Below are 21,892 nucleotides of genomic sequence, written 5' to 3'. Positions count from 1 at the left end.
AACAGCAAACTCTCCAGTCGGTCTAAAATAAAAAAAGAAAAATTACGCCATTTTGAAGTATTAATGAGGGCAGAGGTTTCACAGGTGGCGCTGCTTACATTTCTACTTCAATACGCGTATATTGACAGCGCATATAGCGCTTACGTTTTTACCTGCCTGTCATGGCAGACGTTAGTTGTTTTCGGGCCGCTGCGTGAGTTATCGCGCTTCCTTTTCCCTTTCACTGACCAACTTGCCATTAGAAAGATTTACACCGCTAACAGTTTCGACCTGCTACCAGTTCAGAATCGCACAAATGGCCAACGTAGGAGGAGGAGATCCGTGAGCTGGGTTAACACAGTGCGTTGCAGCGGCACCCGCGCTTTTCATTTTTGTTTCATTTTTATGAGTGGTGCGGGGACGCCGTGAACGAAGCGCTGCTTCCGCGTTCTCTCCTAAGCGACACCGTTGTGACGGTGGAAGTGCGCTCATGAAGGGCAAAGGCAAAGGCTCCGAGGAGTGTCCGCTGCAGTTTCCAGACGTGAGTCCGGTGGACCACGTACAGGAATGCCCGCGCTACACGGCAATCGCCCAGGGAGACGCGGCGCTCTCTCTTGAGGACTTGGAGCCACTGCAGCTCGAGCTCGAGACGCTTCTGGTGTCGGTGTGCGAGAGGCGCCGGCGGTTGGCGCACGAGACGCAGCTGCTACTTTCGTGGCAGGAGAAGAAGATTCCTGTCAGCGGTAGTGGCACACCGTCGGCACCAGGAAAACGTAGCCGAGTGTCGCCTGATGGCAAGCCGTCGAAAAAGTTCAGGGACGGTGGAAAGGTAAGCAGTGCGCTTTTGACTGGCGGCCTAAGGGCGGCAGGTTCAAAAGCACGTTTCGGCTGCGCGGTGATTGTGTACATTTGAGCGTGGTTTCAGGGCTTTTGGTGTGCGGGCTTTCATTCCTTGCACACTGGGGACGGAAGTGTGTGGCAGATTTTGGGGAATGCCTGTCTTGTTAGCAAGGTTTTAAATCGGTTAACTTGTGTACAATTAACCGAACATTTTACGTCGGTAAAGAGAGGTCGGCAAAATCTGACAAAAGAATTCATAATAATTCAGGTAAACGTTGTCTCTCATTTATAAAACCCAGCTTAATTTCAAAGTTAGTGCATGAACCAGTCAGAAAACGAAGTAGTATTTTTTTTTCTTTTGTTATCTCGCATGATCGCATCGATAGAATCACTTTCGTAAGTGCCTAGTGCAGCTACTCAGTAACCGTCATGACTCACAACTGAGGAACATGAATATTGCAGAGGATCCGTTGACATAAAAGCGGCAGTTTCCAGGCGGATTTGATTTGCTTGGTTATTTATGTTTAGTATTACGTTACCACATGGTCATTGGACTGCCACGGTTTCAAAGGCTATGCAAGAGCCAGTGAAAAATATGGCAGTTCCTGTTCCAGTCCCATATAAATAAGTATCGTTTATCGGGGGTCCATTGTATTTTACTTGGTCAAACGAAAACTGCTCCTGGACATAGAGTGAATTTTTTTTATTATTGTTTGCACACATCAGATTGCATTCTTGCTTGCACCAATCAAAGCCGGTTTTTGTGTTATCTAATCATAGTTGCCAGTCATTGCACTATGGACTATTGCTATCAGAGAGTTCGTTTAGACTGTTTGCAGTGCTTAGCTTGTGCAGCACAAAAGAAACGTCAGTACCAGCTCCCTGCCTTTACGTACCTTCCGAGTGCAGCCAAATGCCTGAATCACTCTAAGAACTTTATTGACTGTGCAGGAGAGAGAGAGAGAGAGAAACAAAGGAAAGGCAAGCAGGTCTTTCAGATTGTGTTCTTATTTGTGCCACAATGTCATTCAATGTTTTGAACGAACTATCACATACAGAATGTGGATTTTTGCTTTGTGTGCATCTTCGCTGAAATTAAGTGTGAACTTCATTTGGTACTGCATGCTGCAGGTTTTCACAGGTGGACGGCCGCCGCGCAAGCAGGTGGCATCGAGCTCATCTACATTGGCCACTGGTGTCACCAGTGAAGAAGGGCCGTCAGTAGCACGTAATGACGCACCAAACCGTTTTTGGGCTTCCCTGGAACCTTACTGCGGTCAAGTAAGCCTGCTTTTTTTCTGTTGGGTGCCTACTATCATAATAGATTGCTCTCGCGAGACTTTCAATGATTGGGTGCAGTTTATGATGCTTCTATTTAGTCCTACTACCTCACCGTTATGTCTGGACGATGAAAGGTTATCTTGAGAGGTGGGCTAAGGCTGATATAGTTTGGAATTTTGATAGTGTGTCACCGCTTGAGCTTTAGTGCTTTGTAGGGTAACCTTTTCTTACATTTGCATGGTGGATGCACACACACAAAAAGTACTTTTTTCTTTGGTATTCGGCAAATCAGATTTAAGCAAGCACAGTTGCCAGTCATTCTGTTGTTGACTACTTCTATCATGGAGTCAGTATAACTAACTCTATGGTTATAAAATAAGGCGAAATAGTAACAACCTCAAAAACACTGCCATGTTGCCATTTTCGTTGTGGCAAATGTAATTACTACTCTTATGATGGCTAAAATTAATTTTATATTAAAATACAGATGCTCTAAATATGACGAAAAAAGTAAGCTTCTGTACTTGTCACATATGTATGGGCTCCACGTAACATTCATTCCGTACAATTCTGAGAAAGATCCGTTTGCTGTTTAAATATGGGTGTGCCATGGCACCATGGGAATGCACAAGGCTAAGAATTTCAAGCCTCAATACATCTCGTCTGGATCATATCTCATGGTCTGCCCTTGCTGTTGACTCATACTGAGGATTTAATGGCCTGTGCTGGATGCGACAAAAGGAAGTTTGTAAAATGCCACAAATCTTTCTCATTCCATGTCATTATATAATCACGTCGTGTACTGTTGCTAGTCTCTGTTTGAGTGAGTGGTCATATGAGAAACTCACTTTTGCTCGTGTCTGCTTGAATTTTGTTCAACCCTGAAAATTATTCACCTGTGTTTATTGCAATCCTTTCTTGTTGCATAAACAGTCATAGGTTCAAATGCCCTATTGTGCAATCCTCAGCTCTAGGCATGTTCATTGCAGTGCATAATGTGACTAATTAGTTAAATTCCTCGCTTTTACATCTTAAAACCATGATATGATTACAATTCGTGCTGTAATGGGGAAGTACTCTGGATTAATTTTGGTCAGCTGGTGTTCCTTTACGTGCACCTTAATCTAGGTACACAAGCTTTTTTTTTTGCATTTCACCCCCATCAACTTGCAGATGCTGCACCCACAACCTTTAGCTCAGCGGTGCAACCTTATACCTTATATCGATGCTACATGGACTAGGTTAATACTAATAAAAATGTATTTCGGTTGCTGCTATATGTGCATGCTTAATGACATTAAATGTCTCTATGGCGATAGCTGCAGTGGAATGGTTAAGGTTGCTTGCCAATCGTAATACAGATAAAAAAAGATATTTAGGGAACAAACATTTATGAAACGGCATGAAAAACATTAGAAGGTATATTTTGTGTAGTTTACTTCAGGAATGTCCTTTTTGCACCCAGCCGCAAACTATCTGAAGCCAAAACTTTAGATGCATTCGATGGCCAAGTAAGTTGTGATGATTGTGAAAATGCACTATGTGCAAAAAAAAGAAAGAGCTCTTTCTTAAGGAAAGTGAAGAATATAATAATTGTTTTTTGCTACAAATTCATTTTGTATTGTCAGAATGTGGAGACATTGGAAACGAGAGTACTCATTTGATGGCCAAGTGAGTTGCGAGTACGCACTACGTCGCGAATAGAATTAAGTTTTAATGCCACTGAGCACGTCCGTGTGGCAGCCCGCAAATGGCATTAAATCTTAAGGCATTAGCAAGTTAATGTAATTTTCTGTGCCCTTGTGGCATGGGTATTAGCTGCTGAGCTGTCGTGGTGGGTCCTCGTAATATGACTGAGGCTTTTAAAGGAAGGCTTCTGTCTATTGGAGGACATCCTTGCCTTTGAGACCTTCCAAGAATACTACAAGAAGGTGAAAACTTTTCGTAATGTGTTCCTTGTATACTGTTAAGACCATACATTTGTTGTGTTGATATCATTGTCGCAGCCATCTTGGACTACTAGCACGTGTAGAAGCTGCGTATCCAGGAAATGTGACAGCACGGCAGGCGCGACTTGCGCTGAGTGTCAAATCGATAACAGTGACAATCGGGTGAAAAAAAGCCCCGATATGGAAAACCAATTAGTGTGGCTTCTACCTTCCAGCATTATGTTGTTTCTCATCTTGGGCCACTCGGCAGGTGACAGCTGAGGACGTGCGTGCCTTGGAAGAGCTGATGCGTGCCCGTGAGGAAGAGGCCTCGGAGTACCTGAAGGTGCCAGCCCTTGGCCGTCACTATGCCCAGCGATGGGCTCAGGAGGACCTTCAGGAGGAACAAACACAGGGGGCACGAGCCGCGGGCGGTGGAGCCCAGGGTGCGAGGTGCTGTGTGGCGCTTGCTGTTTAACCTTTTTCATTCATAAGAATAGGTTGGAAACCTTGTCATAATGTTGCATCCGACACAAAAATACATGTACTTTGATTAGATTGAATAACCCGAACATTCCTCCGATATTGATAGGCGCGCTATAAGGTGTCTGAAATTTCTGCCAAAATACACCCACCAAGGCCATGCATAGGAAGCGCATGTTGGTGGTGTAGACGGTAGATGTAATATTTTTCTTATATAATTATAAGCCAAAATCCCAACCTATAATGTGGGAATGTTGTGGCAATGACGACGTATCAAAGGTAATTCTGTTACACAGGTGTCTATGAACCCTTTACTGGGACCAGGCTTCAGTGACGTTATACCTGGGGAAACATATGAACAAGAAACATATGCATGGTGTTCTACTTTACATACATTTTTCTTGCCGTGGCCGTGAGATTCTTTAACAACACTCGTTGTCACTTTTTTTTTCATTCTTTAATGCATGTTAAAGGGGCCCTGAAACGCTTTTTTAACAAATCTCAGAATGGCCTCACTGTTAAAGTACATTGTCCCACGAATCTAGGCCGCAAGAATTTTTCAAATACTTCAGCTATAAGCTTTAAGAGTTATCTCACCAATACCTGGCTCTCTCTCTCTTTTTTGGCTTTGCTAGTATGTTGGAAAATACATAGCCAAAAAGCAAAAGTTGAATGTTGCGGTGGCAAAACTCGTCGCGGCACTCCGTGGTGGCTGTGGCTCACTACACTACGCAGAATGCCGCTGCCATCTAGGAGGCCACGCGCAGCAGACGCAGAGACACGCAGTGCGAAGATAAAATTATTTTTCTGTCTTTTTGAGATTGCAGACAGGTTTATTTTTCATTTGTTTAGCTAAAAATTGGCAATTATGCATTACAGAATGGTTTCGTGATCATGAAATCAGCCAATAGCATTGGACAGCCAACTGCTTTCAATGAGCTTTCGATTACAACATTGGGCCTCTTTGATTATCAGTCCCTGACAGTGCTGGACTGCATGGGACTGCTGTGCCACACTCCAATTCGCTTGGACCGCTTTAGAAGCTCCGCCCACCAGTCCAAGAGCTGCAAGAATTGCATTCGTTTTTTGTGGACCCGAAGTCACGGACTGTCCGCACACTCTAGGAGCTGTGAGCAAAATTTTGCTCGGACCAGCGCAAGCAGCTAGCAGACGACAGCTGTCTGAAAAAGATGCACGTGGTGTTTGCCGCCATCAGGCAGCCATGCTTGCTTTCTTTGCGCGTCTCGCTAAATCTGTTATGCTCATTGCAATACAGCAGGTGTAGTAAACAGGTGGATTCTGCTTTTCAGGTGAGTGAAGCTGGTGTGCAAGGAAGCATATGATGTTGCATGTGGCTATTTAACGCTCACAGATGGGTTGGTGCACAATCGAAGCTTTGCCAATTATGCCTTCTGCTTCCAAGTTTGAGCATTTGTCTTTTGACATGCAGGATTGGTAGATGATGTACACACGCCCTGTCCTAGGTACTCATTGCACGTCTTGTAGACGGTGTCACGAGCTTTGAGAACGTTGGCGGGCTCTTTATGCGTGAACAGCACCTCGGCAAGATTGCGATTTTGCTGAGTAGTGGTGCTATCTACGAGTAGCTACGAGCAGACGACGGCATGCTGGAGAACGACTTCCAGTCACGGTGCTTTCAAGTGAAACTTAGGGACAGTGCCCAACAGCTGAATCGCATGACTGTGACATGCCCTTCTGTCAGGGCTAGTCAGACCGGAAGCCGTTGTCGGTTCGCGGACAGTCCGGGACTGCATAATCGAAGAAGCCCATTTGCGTATGTGAGAGCAAGCGTCTGTTCACTGGTTTTGACATGCGTCTGATTTCCCTGCTGCGTGCAGTGCAATAATGTTTGGCTCACACGTTGACTGAAGTCTCATTAACAGATTGGCAATGTTTTTGCTATGTTTATAAAGTGTTTCAAGTTTTCTTGTATGGCTGTGTGCCCTTAATGCGATTTAGTGCCTAACGTTCAGCACGAACACAGTTCATTGTGGAATTCCAAGCTTATTGAATAAAGGTGTCTCGCTTCAGTGCGCAGGTGTGAATAATACCTATTTTGCTTTTATGAAACAACCATTTAACCAATTTGAATGAAATTTTTGCATTTGAGAGAAAAAGTTATATGTAGGAAACAAAATGTTATTTGGTGCTGGGAATTTTTACAGAATTTCCCAAAAATTGGTACCTTAAAATAAATTAAAGTGCAAAGTTTACAAATTTGTAACTGCACCAAAAGCAGATATCATCAGTTCTGTAAACTACATCCGTTAGAGCATCTAAAGCAAACAGATTTGATATATGAATTTACAGCTTACGTAAAAGTGTTACAATTACGAGGGTTTTACATGTGTCCTACTTAGAAATTATTGGTATATTTTGGAGTGGTCTATGCACATAACTTTTGTCAGCTTTAGATGTATTATTAGGTGCAGTTTACAAATTGCGATATACCGTATTTACTCGCATAATGATCGCACCCCTGAATTTTGTCGTCAAAATTCGATTTTTAAAAAATTTCCTGTGTAATGATCGCTCCCCGAACTTGTCACAGCGATATGTCGTGTGCCAAGTCTAGCTAATAATGATCGCGCTTACCATCTGTCAAATGCTACGCGAACGACTCTTTAAGACAAACCAAGTGGTCTGCACGAACCAAATATTCTTCAGCAGATGCCCCATTTCATTCCTTTAATCACTTTCCGCAATCCCATGAAAAAAAAAAGCTACAACCAAGCTTGCCTTTATTATGTGTAGGCTTTATAATGGTTGTGGTCAACAACAACAAAAAAGGCGCCTTTCGATTCTTCTCGTCTGCACTCGTGGGCACGTAACAAATCGCGAGCGGCAACGAGAGCAGCCACGTTTACACTGATACGTTAGAAGTGTGCCCTATTCATACGCCAACACTTGTCACACAGCTAAGATACTTGCCCACCCTTAGCGGAAACGTGCCGTATTAGGATACTAGTGAAGACAGATGCTGCAGTTTCCGCAGCTCCATGCGTTTCTATGTCACTGGCAGCTAAGCGCGCCCATAAGTTTCTGTCCCCTCAAAGTGGACATGGCTACATTATTGCCGCAAGCTCGCCAATATTAACGATAGTATTCATTACTGATACGGAAGAAACTGTTTCAATGCATGTAATGTACTCACGAGAAGAAAAAAAATCGCATTCGGCGCGTTCGGCTTGCTCCGCCGGCCGCCATTTTTGTTTTGGTGTGCCGCACTACATACAGTGGCAGCCATCTATTGGTTGACCTGTTGTCATCCCACAGCAAACGCGGGATGAAATATTTTTTTTTCTTTTTGCAGGAAATTTAACCCGCGTAATGATCGCGCCCCTGAATTTGCGTCGATTGTTTTTGACAAAAAAGTGAGATCATTATGCGAGTAAATACAGTATTGCATTTTGTTTGTGAGTTACAGACTTGAAAACAGACGAGTAGAGCTTTCTGAAAATTTTCTTAAATATTTCAGAAAATATTTGTGGCCTAAATGAAAGAATCTGCTTCCTACAAGCGCTAGATTTCAATTTTTTGTTTTCTGGTTCGACAAACCTATTTAAAAACAGTGTAGTGGTTGCTGATAAAAGCAATGTATTTGTCTCCGTGTAGCTATATAGGAGCTCCCAAGTTAGAGCTTCCTCTTAAGTATGCTTTAATGTCAAATCGTGGATAGAAAATGCACAAATTTAAACCTCTTACAACCTAAATGCCATTTGCAGTTGCCAGAATTACATTTTAGTTTTTTATATATGGCTTACAGTCTACAAATGCATGTAATTATGAATCACTAGCTGTGGCTGTTCTGCTCATTACGAGTTTGAAATTTTTTATTCCTGGAAGCCAGAGCTGTATTCCACTGGTGGTTGAGGAACTCTAGATGGTAACAAATATTCTACAGCCTTGCACTGTGGCATCCCGTATACCCTCTCCAGCTTCTCATTAATATCAGTACCTTCTTAATTTATAGCCGACTGTGCAGGTTTTGGACTTAAGATATCAATTCAAAACAGAGCAGTCTACCTGTGAAAACAAAAGCGGTTGTATCTAAGACAAATTCGCGTGAATCCTGATTAACCTGTGCTCTAGTTATGTGCATATGAAAGTTTTTCAGTAATGCGTGACAATAACAAAATTATGCACAGGTAAACATCATGAATTGCTACTGTTTGTTCCATGTTCGGAAAGGTTGATACTGAAGCTTGAAATCGCACTTCTGGTATGTTGAACCCAGGTCGCCGCAGCAGACGAAGGGCAGCCTCAACTGTGACACGCCGTCATCGGGTGGCAACAACAGCAAGGGAGGCAGTGGCGGGGAGCCCCTGGGAAGCCTGACCCAGCGGCTTGTCTCTTGCCTGCTGGAGGAGAACCTCTTGTGCCCTCCCCTGGAGGAAAACCAGCTGGGACCCCCACTTGGTCCGAACCCCGGCCTCGCGCAGCAGCTGGAGCGACGCGTGCGACGAGAGCTTCGTGAGCATGGCCTCCTGACCGAGACTGACAACCCAGATGACCAGGTTGGCATCAGATATTTCATAATCACCAGCCCAATTAAGTTTTACTAAGTCGTCACACTTGCGAAATTCCTGACTGTCTCTTCATTTCAAAACTGCTGCTTGTTGATTGGCCAAATGCATGTCGGTCTGCTGCTGCCCGTGTTACCTGTGAGCTAAAAATAAAGCCCATGTCCACTGTAAGCTGCACTTTCTGGAGCACTACATGGACATTGCTGAAGTACCACTGATGCGATCAATATTTGTGGCCCCTTTTTAACGTATTGCAAAGACGTTCCAGACATTTCACACGACACAAGAGCCCTTGCTGGCTAGCCATGTTGTAAGGTTTATACTTCATTGTGGCAGCAGCTGCTTACAGCATGAGAATATTTAATGCTCATTGACTTAACGGGCAGTGAAATAGTCTTTCATTGAATTCTGCATGAGCACTATCAGCTGCGATCAAAGCGGATACTGCTTAGTGTAGCAAATTTCAGAAATGCAACCCTGACATGATCATTGACAGTGAGCACTGTTTTGAGAGTACAGTTAACGTCCTATTTTCCGGATGCCCAATTATTCGGACATGCCTCATAATTCAGACTCCTTCGCAGAACCATCAGGTGCCCGATAGAACCATTGCATAAAAACCTCTGAAATTTCGGACGTTCAAACCCTTCGCCATCCGATTTATCTTAGTTTTTACCCCTAACTGCAAGTCCAAAGCGGCATCCATCGCAGCAATTTTAATTATCTCATAGCCTTGACCCCCCCCCACTCTCGCACACCAAACCGCTAGCCAGCCACAGCACCATGACCACCATATCGTATTGACACCTCAAACCAGTGCTCTCACAAGCTAATCTGTTGGTAGCCATAGCTATGGCCATAGCCTTTTGTGTTTATCCACATGTGTTTTGGTTAGCTTTGTGATAGGTCATGTGATCGTGTTGTGCTTCTGTGTGCTCTCTTTGACATTTGCTTTGAAGCTTCCCGCTGTATGGTGCTGCGCTTTTCATAGAGCGGATTTGCTGCTGACAGCAACGGCGCCAACTACGCCTTTCTCATTTGCGTAAATGGCTTCGAAGCGCACAAATCCCTACCGTAGGCTGACGATGGAAAAGAAAGCTACCATCATCAAGGAAGTTGGAAGCGGTCAGACACAAGCCGGCATGGGAAAGGAGTTCGGAATTTCGAAGCAAACAGTTTCGGATTTCATGAAAAGCAAGTTGAAGATCTTGGAAGTGGCTAGAAAGTCAACAGGGGCTTGAAAAAAGAATGCAACCCAGGGTGTTTATCCAAAGCTTGAGGAAGCGCTCCTTGTGTAACTAAATACCATGACCGCAAAGCGAATCCCAGTCTCGGGTTACGTCTTGAAGCAAAAGGTGGAGGCTTTTGTGCTTCAAATGAATGTCGAGGACTTCATATTCAGCGATGGGTGGCTCAGAAATTTCAGGAATCGCTATGACCTGAAGTTCAAGAAGATGTGCAGGGAAAGCGGTGCTGTCGATGATTCAGCTGTTGTGCAGTATCGGAATGGAAAGCTACAGTCTTTGTTGCAGCAGTTCATGCCTGAGAACATTTTCAACTCCAGTGAAACTGGATTGTTCTACAAAATGCTCATAGAGAAAATGCTTGCATTTGCTGGTGACCTCTCCCATGGCAGCAAACATAGCCAAGAGCGGCTGACCGTCCTTGTTGGCAGCATCATGTCAGGCAGCGAGCGAGTGAACGAAGCAACTTTATCAGGAATGCCTGCAGAACGATTAGCCTTTCGCTGTAAGGGAGGTGTCACCGTGATGCGGCCATGACGTCTTCCCGGCATGTGGCACCTCTGCTCCAGCCATAGCCGCACTACTCCCTTTGATTGACCGCGCCTGCACCTTTTTTGGGTGGCAGCCTCCCTCTGGTTTCGCTCGGTCGTTGCCTTTCGAGGGCCGCCGAAATCTGCTGGACGGCCTGGGCTTGGACCTCGTGATCGTAGCACCTTGTTGCGGCCTCGAACCGTGGCGGGATCGTTGTCATCGTTGCAGCTTCGTGCGGGTTCTTGGCACAGTCCCAAAGGATGTGAGCTGCAGTGGCTCTTTCCTTTCAGCACTAACCACACAGGTCACTAACATAAACACTCGGATACACGAATAACGACCCCGTCTGAAGTTGTCGGTATAAAACCGCTTCCGTATGGGTCAAGGCTGGAAGAGGTGGCAGCATAGTCCTTCTCTCACAATTTCATTGTAGGAGGTCATTCTGTCCTTGGTTTATCACCAGCACGACGGGTCGACCGCAGTAGCAGCGGCACGGTTGGTTAGTCCTTGTGCCGCCGCGTTCGCCGTCTCGTTGTGGTTTGCGTTGCAGCGATCCGACAGGTCACTGCCCATGTGCGCCGAAACCACTTTATCACGACACACCGATTTTCACTCGCGACATCGACCGCACGCAACACACGCGCGGCTTCACCACACACCCTCGCTCTGGTGTAATTTCTCACTGCCATCCTAGAATCGCAGAGCACAGTCGTGCACTCGGGGTCGGCGATGGCCAGGGCAATGGCCACCTCCTCGGCTTGATGCACCCCTCGAGTCCATACACTCGCCGCAGTTTTCGTTGCATTGATCGATGCCCCAACGACTCCTGCGGCGAATGCCTTTCTCTCATCTGGATACTCTGCCGCGTCCACAAACACGGCACCCCTGTCTTTGGCATGGAGATCGATGAGTGCCTTGGCCCTCGCCGCCCGCCGCTCTATGTGGAACTCAGAGTTCATGTTTCTTGGCACCGGACATACCCGTAGCTGTCTACTAATTGCGTCCGGTACAGGCACTTCTGTATTTTCGTGTCCCCCTTCCTTTGGCCCCAGGCCTTGGTCACGCAGCACTTGTCTGCCCCCATTCTTTTTTCCGATAGCCGCGCGAGCTGGGCGGTCCTCTGCGGCTCGTCGATTTCTTCCAGGGTGTTATGCACTCCCAGGGCCAGGAACTTGTCGGTGCAAGTGCAGTCGAGGAGTCCGAGTGCTGCCTTGTACGCTTTGCATATGAGCGCATTGATCTTATTTCGCTCGCACTGCCTTCAGTTGTGGAAAGCAGCAACGTATGCAATGTGGCTTATAGCGAAGGATTCCACTAGCCGGGTGAGGCTTTCTTCCTTCATGCCTGCTGTTCTGTGTGACACCCTCTTGATAAGGCGAATGGCCGTAGTGACTTTGGCCATGAGACGGTTGACCGTCTCGCCGCTCACTCGTTTGCGCTCAATGAGCATCCCCAGCACTCACATCTTCTCGACATGCGGGATCGTGTGACCGCCGCTCGTCTCGATCTTTACTGTCTCTTGCTCTCTCGCAGGTTCGTTGCCTTTCCTCTTCCTAGCTGCTCCTTTCGGTGGAATCACCAGCAGCTCAGACTCTCTTGGGGAGCAGACGAGCCCAGACCCGTCCAGCTGCTCCTCGATAGCGTAAACCGCCTCTTGCAATGTACTCTCGATGTGTCCGTCACTTCCTCCTGGGACCCAGAGCATTATGTCGTTGGCATAGATGGTGTGTCCGGCCCCCGCGACTCTCGAGAGCTGCTCGGCCACCCCTTTCATGACAAGGTTAAAAAGTAAGAGCGAGATGACCGAGCCCTGGGGGATCCTGACACTGCCGAGCTTCTTCTTTTGGAGCCACAGTTCACCGGCGATGATATCGGTGGTCCGCTCCATCAAAAAATCCTTGATGTACGCATATGTTCTCTTGCCCATGTTTAGCCATGACACATGGGCCAGGATTGCAGAGTGTCTCACTTTATCAAACGCGTTCTGCAGGTCCAAACCCAAGATGGCTCGCTTGCCTTTCGTATTAGTAGCGTCATCGAGGATTTCATTTTTCAGTTGTAGCATGGTGTCCTGAGTTCCGAGCTTGTTTCGGAACCCAATGACGGTGTTTGGGTAAAGCCTCGAATCTTCCAGGTACCTCTGCAACCTGTACAAGAGTACATGCTCCAACGCCTTGCCTACACAGGACGTAAGCGAGATCGACCGGAGGTTCTCAATGTTAGGTGGCTTGTCTGGCTTGGGAATCAAGATGGTCTTGGCAGCTTTCCACTGCCGGGGTAGTGACCCAGCTTGCCAGCAATTGTTGAAGTATGCCGTGAGGCTCTCGATGGCCGCTTCGTTAAGATTTTTCAGCGCTCTGTTCGTAACGCAGTCGGGACCAGTGGCGGACTTGCTGTTGAGATCGTGCAGGGTAACCCTTACTTCCCATACTGCAATGTCTCAATCTAGCCACCCGTTTGCTTTGCCTAGGTAGTCCGGGTGCGTTTCTGTGGAAGTGACCAGCAGCGAGAAATTTCCGTTGCTTGTCATAGGGAAATCGAAGAATCCAAGGTGTTTTAAGGAGCAACGTAACTCGCTCAGTATAAGGCAAACAAGAAAGCCTGGATAACACAGCAGTTATTCAGATGTACATTTGCAAGTTGGACAGAAGGTTCGAATGGCAGAATTGAAGAATTCTGCTGTTTGTGGACAACTGTGGTGCACATGGCCACATGAAAGACCTAAAGGCTATACAGGTGAGATTTCTGCCACCAAACACCACACCACGATGTACCTCTGAGGCCTGATCTGCTACTTGAAGCTTCTGTACCAATCGCATGGTGCTGTGCTCGGACAGTGGCAAAAGTTACACCTTTGATCATAAGTGTGCTGTCGGCATGCTTGTGGACTTGTGGAAAACGGTTACACAAGAGACGCTTCGCAACTGTCTTCTCCACGCTGGCTTCACATGCGGCACTGAGATGGCTGACTCGCCTGCAGGGAATGACAGCGTGTGTGATCAATCTCCTTCCATGGACTTTGCATTCAATGACCTGTGGGCCGCTGGTGTTTCAATCCAACTGGGATAACTTTTGAAGGATTCGTCAATGTCGACAAAGATAGCGAACTCTGTTCGGAGTTAACCAATGATGAAATCATCCGTCAGGTGACAGTGGATCTGTATGCCTCAACACGAAGAAAGAAGAGCCAGCATGCCTCATGAGCTCCGAGTTGATGTGAGTACTTATGTTGCTGTCATCGGCGCACAGTGATAATGAGACCCTGGCTGAAATTGAAGCAAACATAATCACGTACGTGTAAGTGGAAGACCATGCAAAAGGGGATCAACAATTTTTTCGCGCTGCTAAGGCAGTAACAGGCACCGTTGACTCAGCTCAAGATAACGCCGGCGACATTGATGGCACCCGCTGTCAGATTGTTATTTTTTATTTTTATAGATGACTCTTTGCAGAGCCACCTCAATGATACATTAGCAGAGTTGCGCAAATCCGATACTCCGTACTTGACCTTCTTCATCCGAGAAATACCTATAAAATAGTGTGTTTTCTGCATGCCTTTGATTTTTCGGACGTTCTTGCGCTTCCTTGGGAGTCCGAAAAATCTGACAGTGACTGTATTAGCAGTGAATATACAAAGGGAACTGCATTGGCTACCATGTATTTCTCATGTTTAACAGGAACCCTCATGTGACATTCACTGTTATATTACACTGAAACTGTTGAAGAATGTTGAATGCCGAGTGAAGGAAAAGTGCTGTTTTTTGCATGAGCAAGGGGAAAAGGAGCAGGAGAGCGAGCGCAAGGTAACACAATCAAGTGCGAAGGGGGGGAGTGCGGGGAGCCAGGACGGTGTGCGGCTGCTTGTCTAGCGCGGCTGTGGCTGTGTGTGGCTGAGCACATACGCAACCGACAAGTCTTAAAGGTAATCTGCCACGTGTGTAAAAGTGGGTGTTGCCGAGGTGGCTTGCCTTCACGTGCGCTGTCTTCCTGCATGTTTAATACTGCAGGTTACTGGTGAATCTCTGACGAGGGGAGTTTCTGGTGAGACACATTGAAGGGAGAGGCAGTTGGAGCATTCATTTCTCGCTGCCAGTGCTTTCCATGATAGCACTGTCCCACTGCGGGTGAACCTATTAGTCACTGGGATGGAGTGGATGCGAAAGTGTTGCTAATTTCGCCTTGTACCGCCGGCATGAAGATGTCATTAACACGGTATGAATCCGTATCTTTCATTGTCGACTCAAATATGACAAAAAATTTTTTTTTCCATTCAGATTTACTTTTCCCAATTGCTCTATAATTTGGAAAATCTTGCAGCCTCTTCTGTGCACGAAAATTCAATCGGTGGCTATTAATATTGCATAAAAAATTTAATTTCCCTATAACGAAGCGAAGTGCCAATTTTACAGATTTCATTATGTAGAGGTCTAACTGTATTGAAATTTCATTATATTGAAATACTATCTTTCATGTAAATAAGTATAGTCTCCAATGAATTCTTCTTACATGGAAGGAGCTGCAAGTTGTATGCAAGATTCTTGGTATTCTTTCGCGGCAGCAGTGAAGTTGCATTATATTGAAGTCGTGATAAACACACTTCGTTATACCGAGGTTCGAACTAAGTGGTGCTCTCTGGATAGGAAGGAATGAAAAGTTCGTTATATTGACGTTTAACTGTACTATGCAGTTGCTGATCCACAACACAATTTGGACATTGTTAATCATACAGACACCTTTGCAGGACTGCCACTCATACCATAGTTGTAATGCATTAGGATGACCTAAATTTCAGGCACCTTAATTACAATGCTCTGTTGGGTAGTTTGCATTAAGTGTGCACAACTGCATGCCAATTTGACTGCCGAGACAAAGAGAAAGAGCAATACTTTTGTTTGGTACATTGCCCGGGCCTATATGAAATTTAAAGTAGCAAAGGGTGCTACTGCTACAGATAGCTATGGACTAGTCAATTTACTAATCGCCGACTGTGCTCCAACCGCAGGGCAAGCTAGACTGCTTTGTTGCTAAGGCTGCATTTGTGCGCTTTTCATGTTTGTCCTGTGTGTCCAGGCTCTGCTGAATTTTTGTCACTCAGAAATATGAAGGCGGCTTCAAATCACGCCTGCTCCAGACTAGTTGTAAGTGCCAGTAAAGGCAGCAGTGAAACAAGGGAAGTGCTGGACATGACAGTTGCTACGAAACTCACTTTCGTTAGACTAGTGGACCATAGTCGAAATGCTGGTGAAGTTACCAGGGGATGGAGGTCTGGTGCATGCATTGATGATGCTTTCATCTGTCTGTAGTGGCAACATGACACTGGTCAAAATACAGACTAAGTTGCTCACAAGTGCTTGTAGCAGTGTGTTGACAAGCCTTTCTGGCCACTATGGTAGAATAAAGGCCCTACTTTTGTGACGAATCTATTTTTTTTTAACTCCCAATATAATTTGGCCTAAATGCCCTATTGCCAGTTCTGTTTGTCATCTGTGTGTGTATACATGTTGCACTGAAGCAGTTGGCTATTGACATAAATCCTGCATGGAACTGCCTTCTCTGACTGCAGGTCATGACAGAACTACGGAGATGCCAAACAGAGCTCCGGAGTATCAGCAATCGAAATGGAGCTCAGCTTAACGCACTTCTGAGGCGTGCCCGTGAGAGCCTGGCGCAGCAGGAACTGAACCGGCGCTTACGGGTGGCAGACCATGAGCTTCTCGAAGCCTGGCGACGGTTGGCTCAGGCACGGCAACGCAAGAAGACCCCATCCAAGAAGGACCGTGACATGGCTGCAAAGGCGCTGCGTGACCGACAAGCCCTCCTCAAGCAGCGAGCATCAGGGGTGCAGCGATAAATTCTCAGAAAGAAAGTGTCAGTTGAGCTGATGAGTTGGACTGCCTGTACAACATTGCACCGAAAGAATGCCTGCCCAAGAAAGACTGCCACTTAGCCAGTAAGGATCCGTGCAACCTTCTTTTAGCAGGAGCCACTCTAAGTGCGACAGTAAACTATTGGAAAGCCGTGTAACCAGTAAAGCAGCTACTCTTCATTCGGCTACCTACAATTCGTCATTGGCATCATGGGCATCCTCAGGCTGTGAGAAGCTTCTAGGAAAGTGAGCAAATTCTGGGTGACAGTGTGAGTGTCATTCTAAAAATGCAACTTAGTTGCCCCAGTGCCGCACAGTAGACAAGTTTTCAAGCTGCACCCATCATCAGGGCAGCAGTTAGCTCTCAAGACGTATCACCAAGTGGACGTAAACTGATGGTGAAGATCACTGTTCAAGCTGTTGATCTCCAATCTCTAAAAGGCAACAAAGGAGCTTGTCTGCAAAATATGGAGCAGGCATCAAAGCACAAACTTTACATTACATGACTTCCAGTTATCATGTGACATTTTAAGGTTCTTTTTGTGTGTGTGTGAAACTTCATTCACATGCAGTCCATACTGTTAATGTTTACCATATTCATCATCATCACATTTTTTTGGAAGGATATAAAAGGCAGCAGTGCAGAGGGACCACTGTATGTGGACTTGAATCTCTCATTTCTGCCAGTTCTCAGTCTGGACTCTTTATTGCCTCAAAACATTTGTATTATGCTGCATTATTGAAAGTTTGACTAACCGAATAGCATGACAACTTTCTGCAGCTGACAGGTGGTTTCTGCACTTATGAGAATACATTATAGAATGCACTGTGATTCCAGAGTCGTTTCAATCAAGCCAGTGACAGATCAAGAATGCATGAAAGGCTCCGTACTGTACAGAAAATTTTACTGTTTACTGGACAGTGTATAGCGCGCCAGCTCTCGATTCCACAAAACTGTAGTTTCTTTACCATTTGCACAAATGCAAAGAATAGGCCACCCGCCATGGTTGCTTATCGGTGCCTTTGGTGTTGCGTTGCTAAGCACGAGGTCGTGGGATCGAATCCCGGCCACAGCGACCGCACTTCGATTGTGGTGAAATGCAAAAACAGCCGTGTGCTTAGCTTTAGGTGTACATTAAAGAATCCCAAGTGGTCAAAGTAAATTCGGAGTCCCCCACTACAGCGCACCTCATAATCAGATCGTGGTTTTGGCACGTGAAACCCCATAATTTATTATTTTTTTTTTAGAGAATAGGCCGCCCTTTAGCAACACTGAACAGCCAACATCAACAGCAGACATGTAAGTAGACCCTGTAAAATGAGGTAATATACATCAGAAGTGGATTAGGAGAAAGATTATTTCACCTTTTGTCTAGAGAATCTCTTCCTCCCCAAGAGTGCGATGGCGCTGCATCCAAGAAGGCGCAAGTTGGTTGATTTTTTACAGACTGGTATTGGCAGACTAAACTATATTCAGACTGAAGAGAATTATGTAATTTGAGCTGTATATATTGATAAGTTGCTGTTCTAAAAAACCAGAAGAAGCCACACTGCTAGGACGTTTGGTAAGCCTGAAAAGATGAAACAACGAATGACAGATGGCGACATTGCTGCAATGCTCCTGCATGAGCTTGCTGGACGTCATGGATTCAGTTGCACTTGCTTGGGCCTTGTTAATTTTTTATCGATAAAGATGGACTGTGCATTGTATTCTAAAAGAGCCAGAGACTGAACTTGGCAAGTTTTGAGTACTACAGAGCCAAATGAGCCCAAATACGAAGAAATATTTTGAAATTCATGTCACACTGATGCACCTGACTGAAATTCAATATATTCAACTTTAGCCTTCAGTTTCTATTCTAATAACCAACCTATTAACTGTAATTCAATGAAAATGGAGTTTCCAAGGAATATTTTATCAGCAGTGCCTGAGCAAGGCAAATGCAGTGTGAAAGACTGAAGTAGGGAGAATAAGACAATGCAGTCAGTGCATGTGTATACGGACATTCTTTTGCGTTCTTAATTTGGATTCTTGATATCAGTCTTTCGTTTTAAAATGTTGACTTGTAGTAAACTGACATACTTGTGGGACCTTAGTATTCTCCGTTGGCTCCACTGTTTGTGCATGGGTGCGACATCTGTGCACTTCTTTTGTCTTGAGGGAAGAGATGACGTCATGATGACCCCACTGAATGGACACTGCTGTTCATTGGAATAGTGCTCACTGTTGACAGGGCTAACCTTCAGCTAATAGTTGAGTGAAAAGCTATTTCCTATTACAGCGCTGTGTTCAACAGTGCTGATCAACAACAACAAGATCAACGAACTTGCTAATTGGAGGGATGGGTGCTTTTCCCATTAATCCTTATGACTAGGGTAATGTGACCACATTCCTCGGATGCGAAAGCGGAACGGGAGGGGGCGGGAAGAGGGGTTAGGAAGAGCCTGCAACTAATCTTTGTTCCACAAAGACCACACATAAGTACATCCCAGAAATACACCACTGCATGTGTACGGAGAAAGCATTATCACCCAAAAACTTTCAGTTCAAGCAACACACGACCTAACTAGGTTCATCAATAAATTTCATCTCATTGTTGTGCAGATAAACTGAGGTGTCGCTGACACAATCATGTTCCTTCTTTCTTATACGATACGCCTTGCTTAACTCTCTCGCTCGGCTATCTCGGCACCGGCTCAACATCTTCACTTCTTTCAGGTTTGGCTTACACAGGCATGCCAAGCAATGAGTAGGAAGGTCCCCTCTCGCTTTATTCCTAATTGGCAATTAGATTACCTTAATTAATCGCCAAGACGACCCAGGTGGGTGCCTTCTCCATAATGGTACGTCACTTCCAGCAGCTGGTAATGGCGGTGTTTTCTTGTTGTGGTATGAAAAACATAGATTTTTTGCGAGCGTTTTGTGAAGCGCTCACTCGCACTTCAAGCGCAAAATTTTCCACGGAGGCTACTGTATGTCTAAGTTATCTGAAACAGGGCTTTTTACATGGTCCATAATCTCATTGCAGTTGGCGTTAAAAACATCAAGGCAAGTTGGTTGAAAAAGCTTTACAAAGGGTTTTCGAGGGAGTGAAGTTTGAAAATAGGCCTTAAAGGGACACTAAAGTGGAAAATGATTTCTTCTGCATCAGCAAATTACCTTTCTACAACATCAGAAACACCACTCTTACAACGATAAGACGTTTGGTAAGCCAGAAAAAACGCAAGAACGAAGTACAGGTGGCGACGCCTACTTATGTTCCCGCACCTGGGGGCTGTGACGTCTTGGATTTTGATGACATCTTCTAGGGCCTACTAATTATATATAGCGGTACAGATTGACTACATTGTGTTCCAAAGGGGCCAAATATTAAACATGGCAAGTTTCGGGAACCTTTACTCAGCCAACGCGGCCCAAATGCGAAAACATACTTTGGGATCCCTGACGTCACGCTGACGTACCAGCGCTGGGGTTTCGGCGCGAAATTCAAATACTGATACTTGGACCTTCATTTTCTCATCTAATAATCAAACTATCTTTTTTAAATGACTGCCTGCAGAATTCTGAAACAATGCTTCATTAGTCTAAACTGATTTATTGTTTCCCTTTAGTGTCCCTTTAATAAAGCAAAATAAGGTTACTTCTGGTCAAAATAAACAAACACTAATGGGTTAAAAGGACTTGTTTTCATTTTCGTCGCAGTTTTGGTATCTGTGGTTAGCTCTCGTCCTGCCTGCTTCTAATTTTATTCTGTCCCATTGAGCTATAAACCAAGAATATCTTTGGAACATTGAAAGAAAAAAAAGTGCACTGACCTTGGGCCGAATCTTATAACGGTTCGGAATACGAACCGTTCGCTTCGCCGCTTACGTCACTAGATGTGCCACTCCCAAGCCGGTGGTGGAAGAAGGGGAGGATGCGACCAATAGATGAGAGGGTGCCACCTCTAAAGTGTACGTCATTATATGACGAGTTAATCGAGAAATTGCTGAATGTTTCTGCTTGTTAAATGAATGTAAAATATAAATTAAATATTATACGCCAAGTTCTGAAGTGTAAATTTGTGGTGCCAGGCGTTTACGCAATGCAGAAGTAATTTATGAATGTCATTCTTTTTCATTCTCAGCCCACAGGCGGTATCGCAAGCGTAAATGAGATGGCAGAGCGCAGCGCTATGTCGTCTGCTACCAGGAGCTCGCACGATGCACGCAACAGGAACGCACTGCCAGCACTTCTCAAGTAGCTAGCGCGACTAAACCGTGAACTGGTTCTCAGGGACACCTTTACTAGCCGACTATATCAATTTTCCTTCTTTTTTTGCCCTTCGTCATCGGCTCCGACATGACTCGCTCGCCGACGCGCTTCCGCTATCCGTGCGATCTGCCCCCCGGCGCGTCGCGTGATAGAAGCAATGGAACTTGAAATCGAACATTACGATATACGGGCCCTGCATTGGCTGCGCGAAGTCAAATCGAAGAGTATGGTGCTGACGGTGCGCGCTGTGCTGTGAAATTGAGGAACAAAGTGCGGCACTCCCGAACTAGAGAAAAAAGGGCAGCCAAATAAGAGATCTCCACAATATCTTCCGGTCCTGACTGTATAGTTTTATCAGCCGAACGAAGGAAGCGCTGAGCCAGCCTAGGTTGAACCCTTCTGACTGCTGAACGGCGATCTGCAAGCTATTCACGCTGGCGATAGCACTGGGAATTCGATCTCACCATGCAAATATCTCCTTGGCATTGGCTTTGAAGCTGAGGTCACGGGAAAGCTGACCCAGCTCTTCAACCAGCCAACACAGTAATTGCGAGAGCAACTTTGTGGACAGTGTCGGCAGCAGAGATCTAGGCCATTCCGATGAATGCGTCTTATCCGACTGACCTCTGGGAGCTGCAGGCTGGTGGCGATGAACCGCAGCGCGCAATATTCCTTCCTCTGCGTGGAATGGCCACTCGTACGCTTGCACCCGTCTCCTCCATTTGATAGCGTAGCCTGCAAAAGGTCTACTTAGAAAGCCAGCAAGGGCGGTGCAACTCATTATGCGTCACTTCTTCGAACGCGTATCGCACTTCCAGCCGTGGTCGACTTAGAAAGAGCAACGCCAAGCAGACGACGAAGGCAAGTAATAGCCTCCGAAGCAACCCACACACGCGCGTGCGACGCCCGCGTGTCTCCGGGGTCGCGCGACCGGCGCG

General features: G+C 45.7%; 1 protein-coding gene across 1 annotated transcript; it reads left to right on the top strand.

Annotated features, from left to right (window-relative positions):
* Positions 1–133: 133 nt before the first annotated feature.
* Positions 134–17,392, top strand: Ada3 (transcriptional adaptor 3). Its single transcript, XM_050167777.3, has 5 exons — positions 134–808; positions 1,951–2,100; positions 4,300–4,481; positions 8,770–9,049; positions 16,397–17,392. The coding sequence occupies exons 1-5, from the start codon at positions 470–472 to the stop codon at positions 16,682–16,684; spliced, it is 1,239 nt and encodes a 412-aa protein (XP_050023734.1). The 5' UTR covers positions 134–469; the 3' UTR covers positions 16,685–17,392.
* The last annotated feature ends 4,500 nt before the right edge of the window (positions 17,393–21,892 follow it).

This window comes from Dermacentor andersoni, chromosome 11, assembly GCF_023375885.2.
Source record: "Dermacentor andersoni chromosome 11, qqDerAnde1_hic_scaffold, whole genome shotgun sequence".
NCBI classification, from domain to species: Eukaryota; Metazoa; Arthropoda; class Arachnida; order Ixodida; family Ixodidae; genus Dermacentor; species Dermacentor andersoni.
The sequence above is the reverse complement of the archived record's forward strand: the minus strand, read 5'-3'. Positions and strand labels throughout refer to the sequence as shown.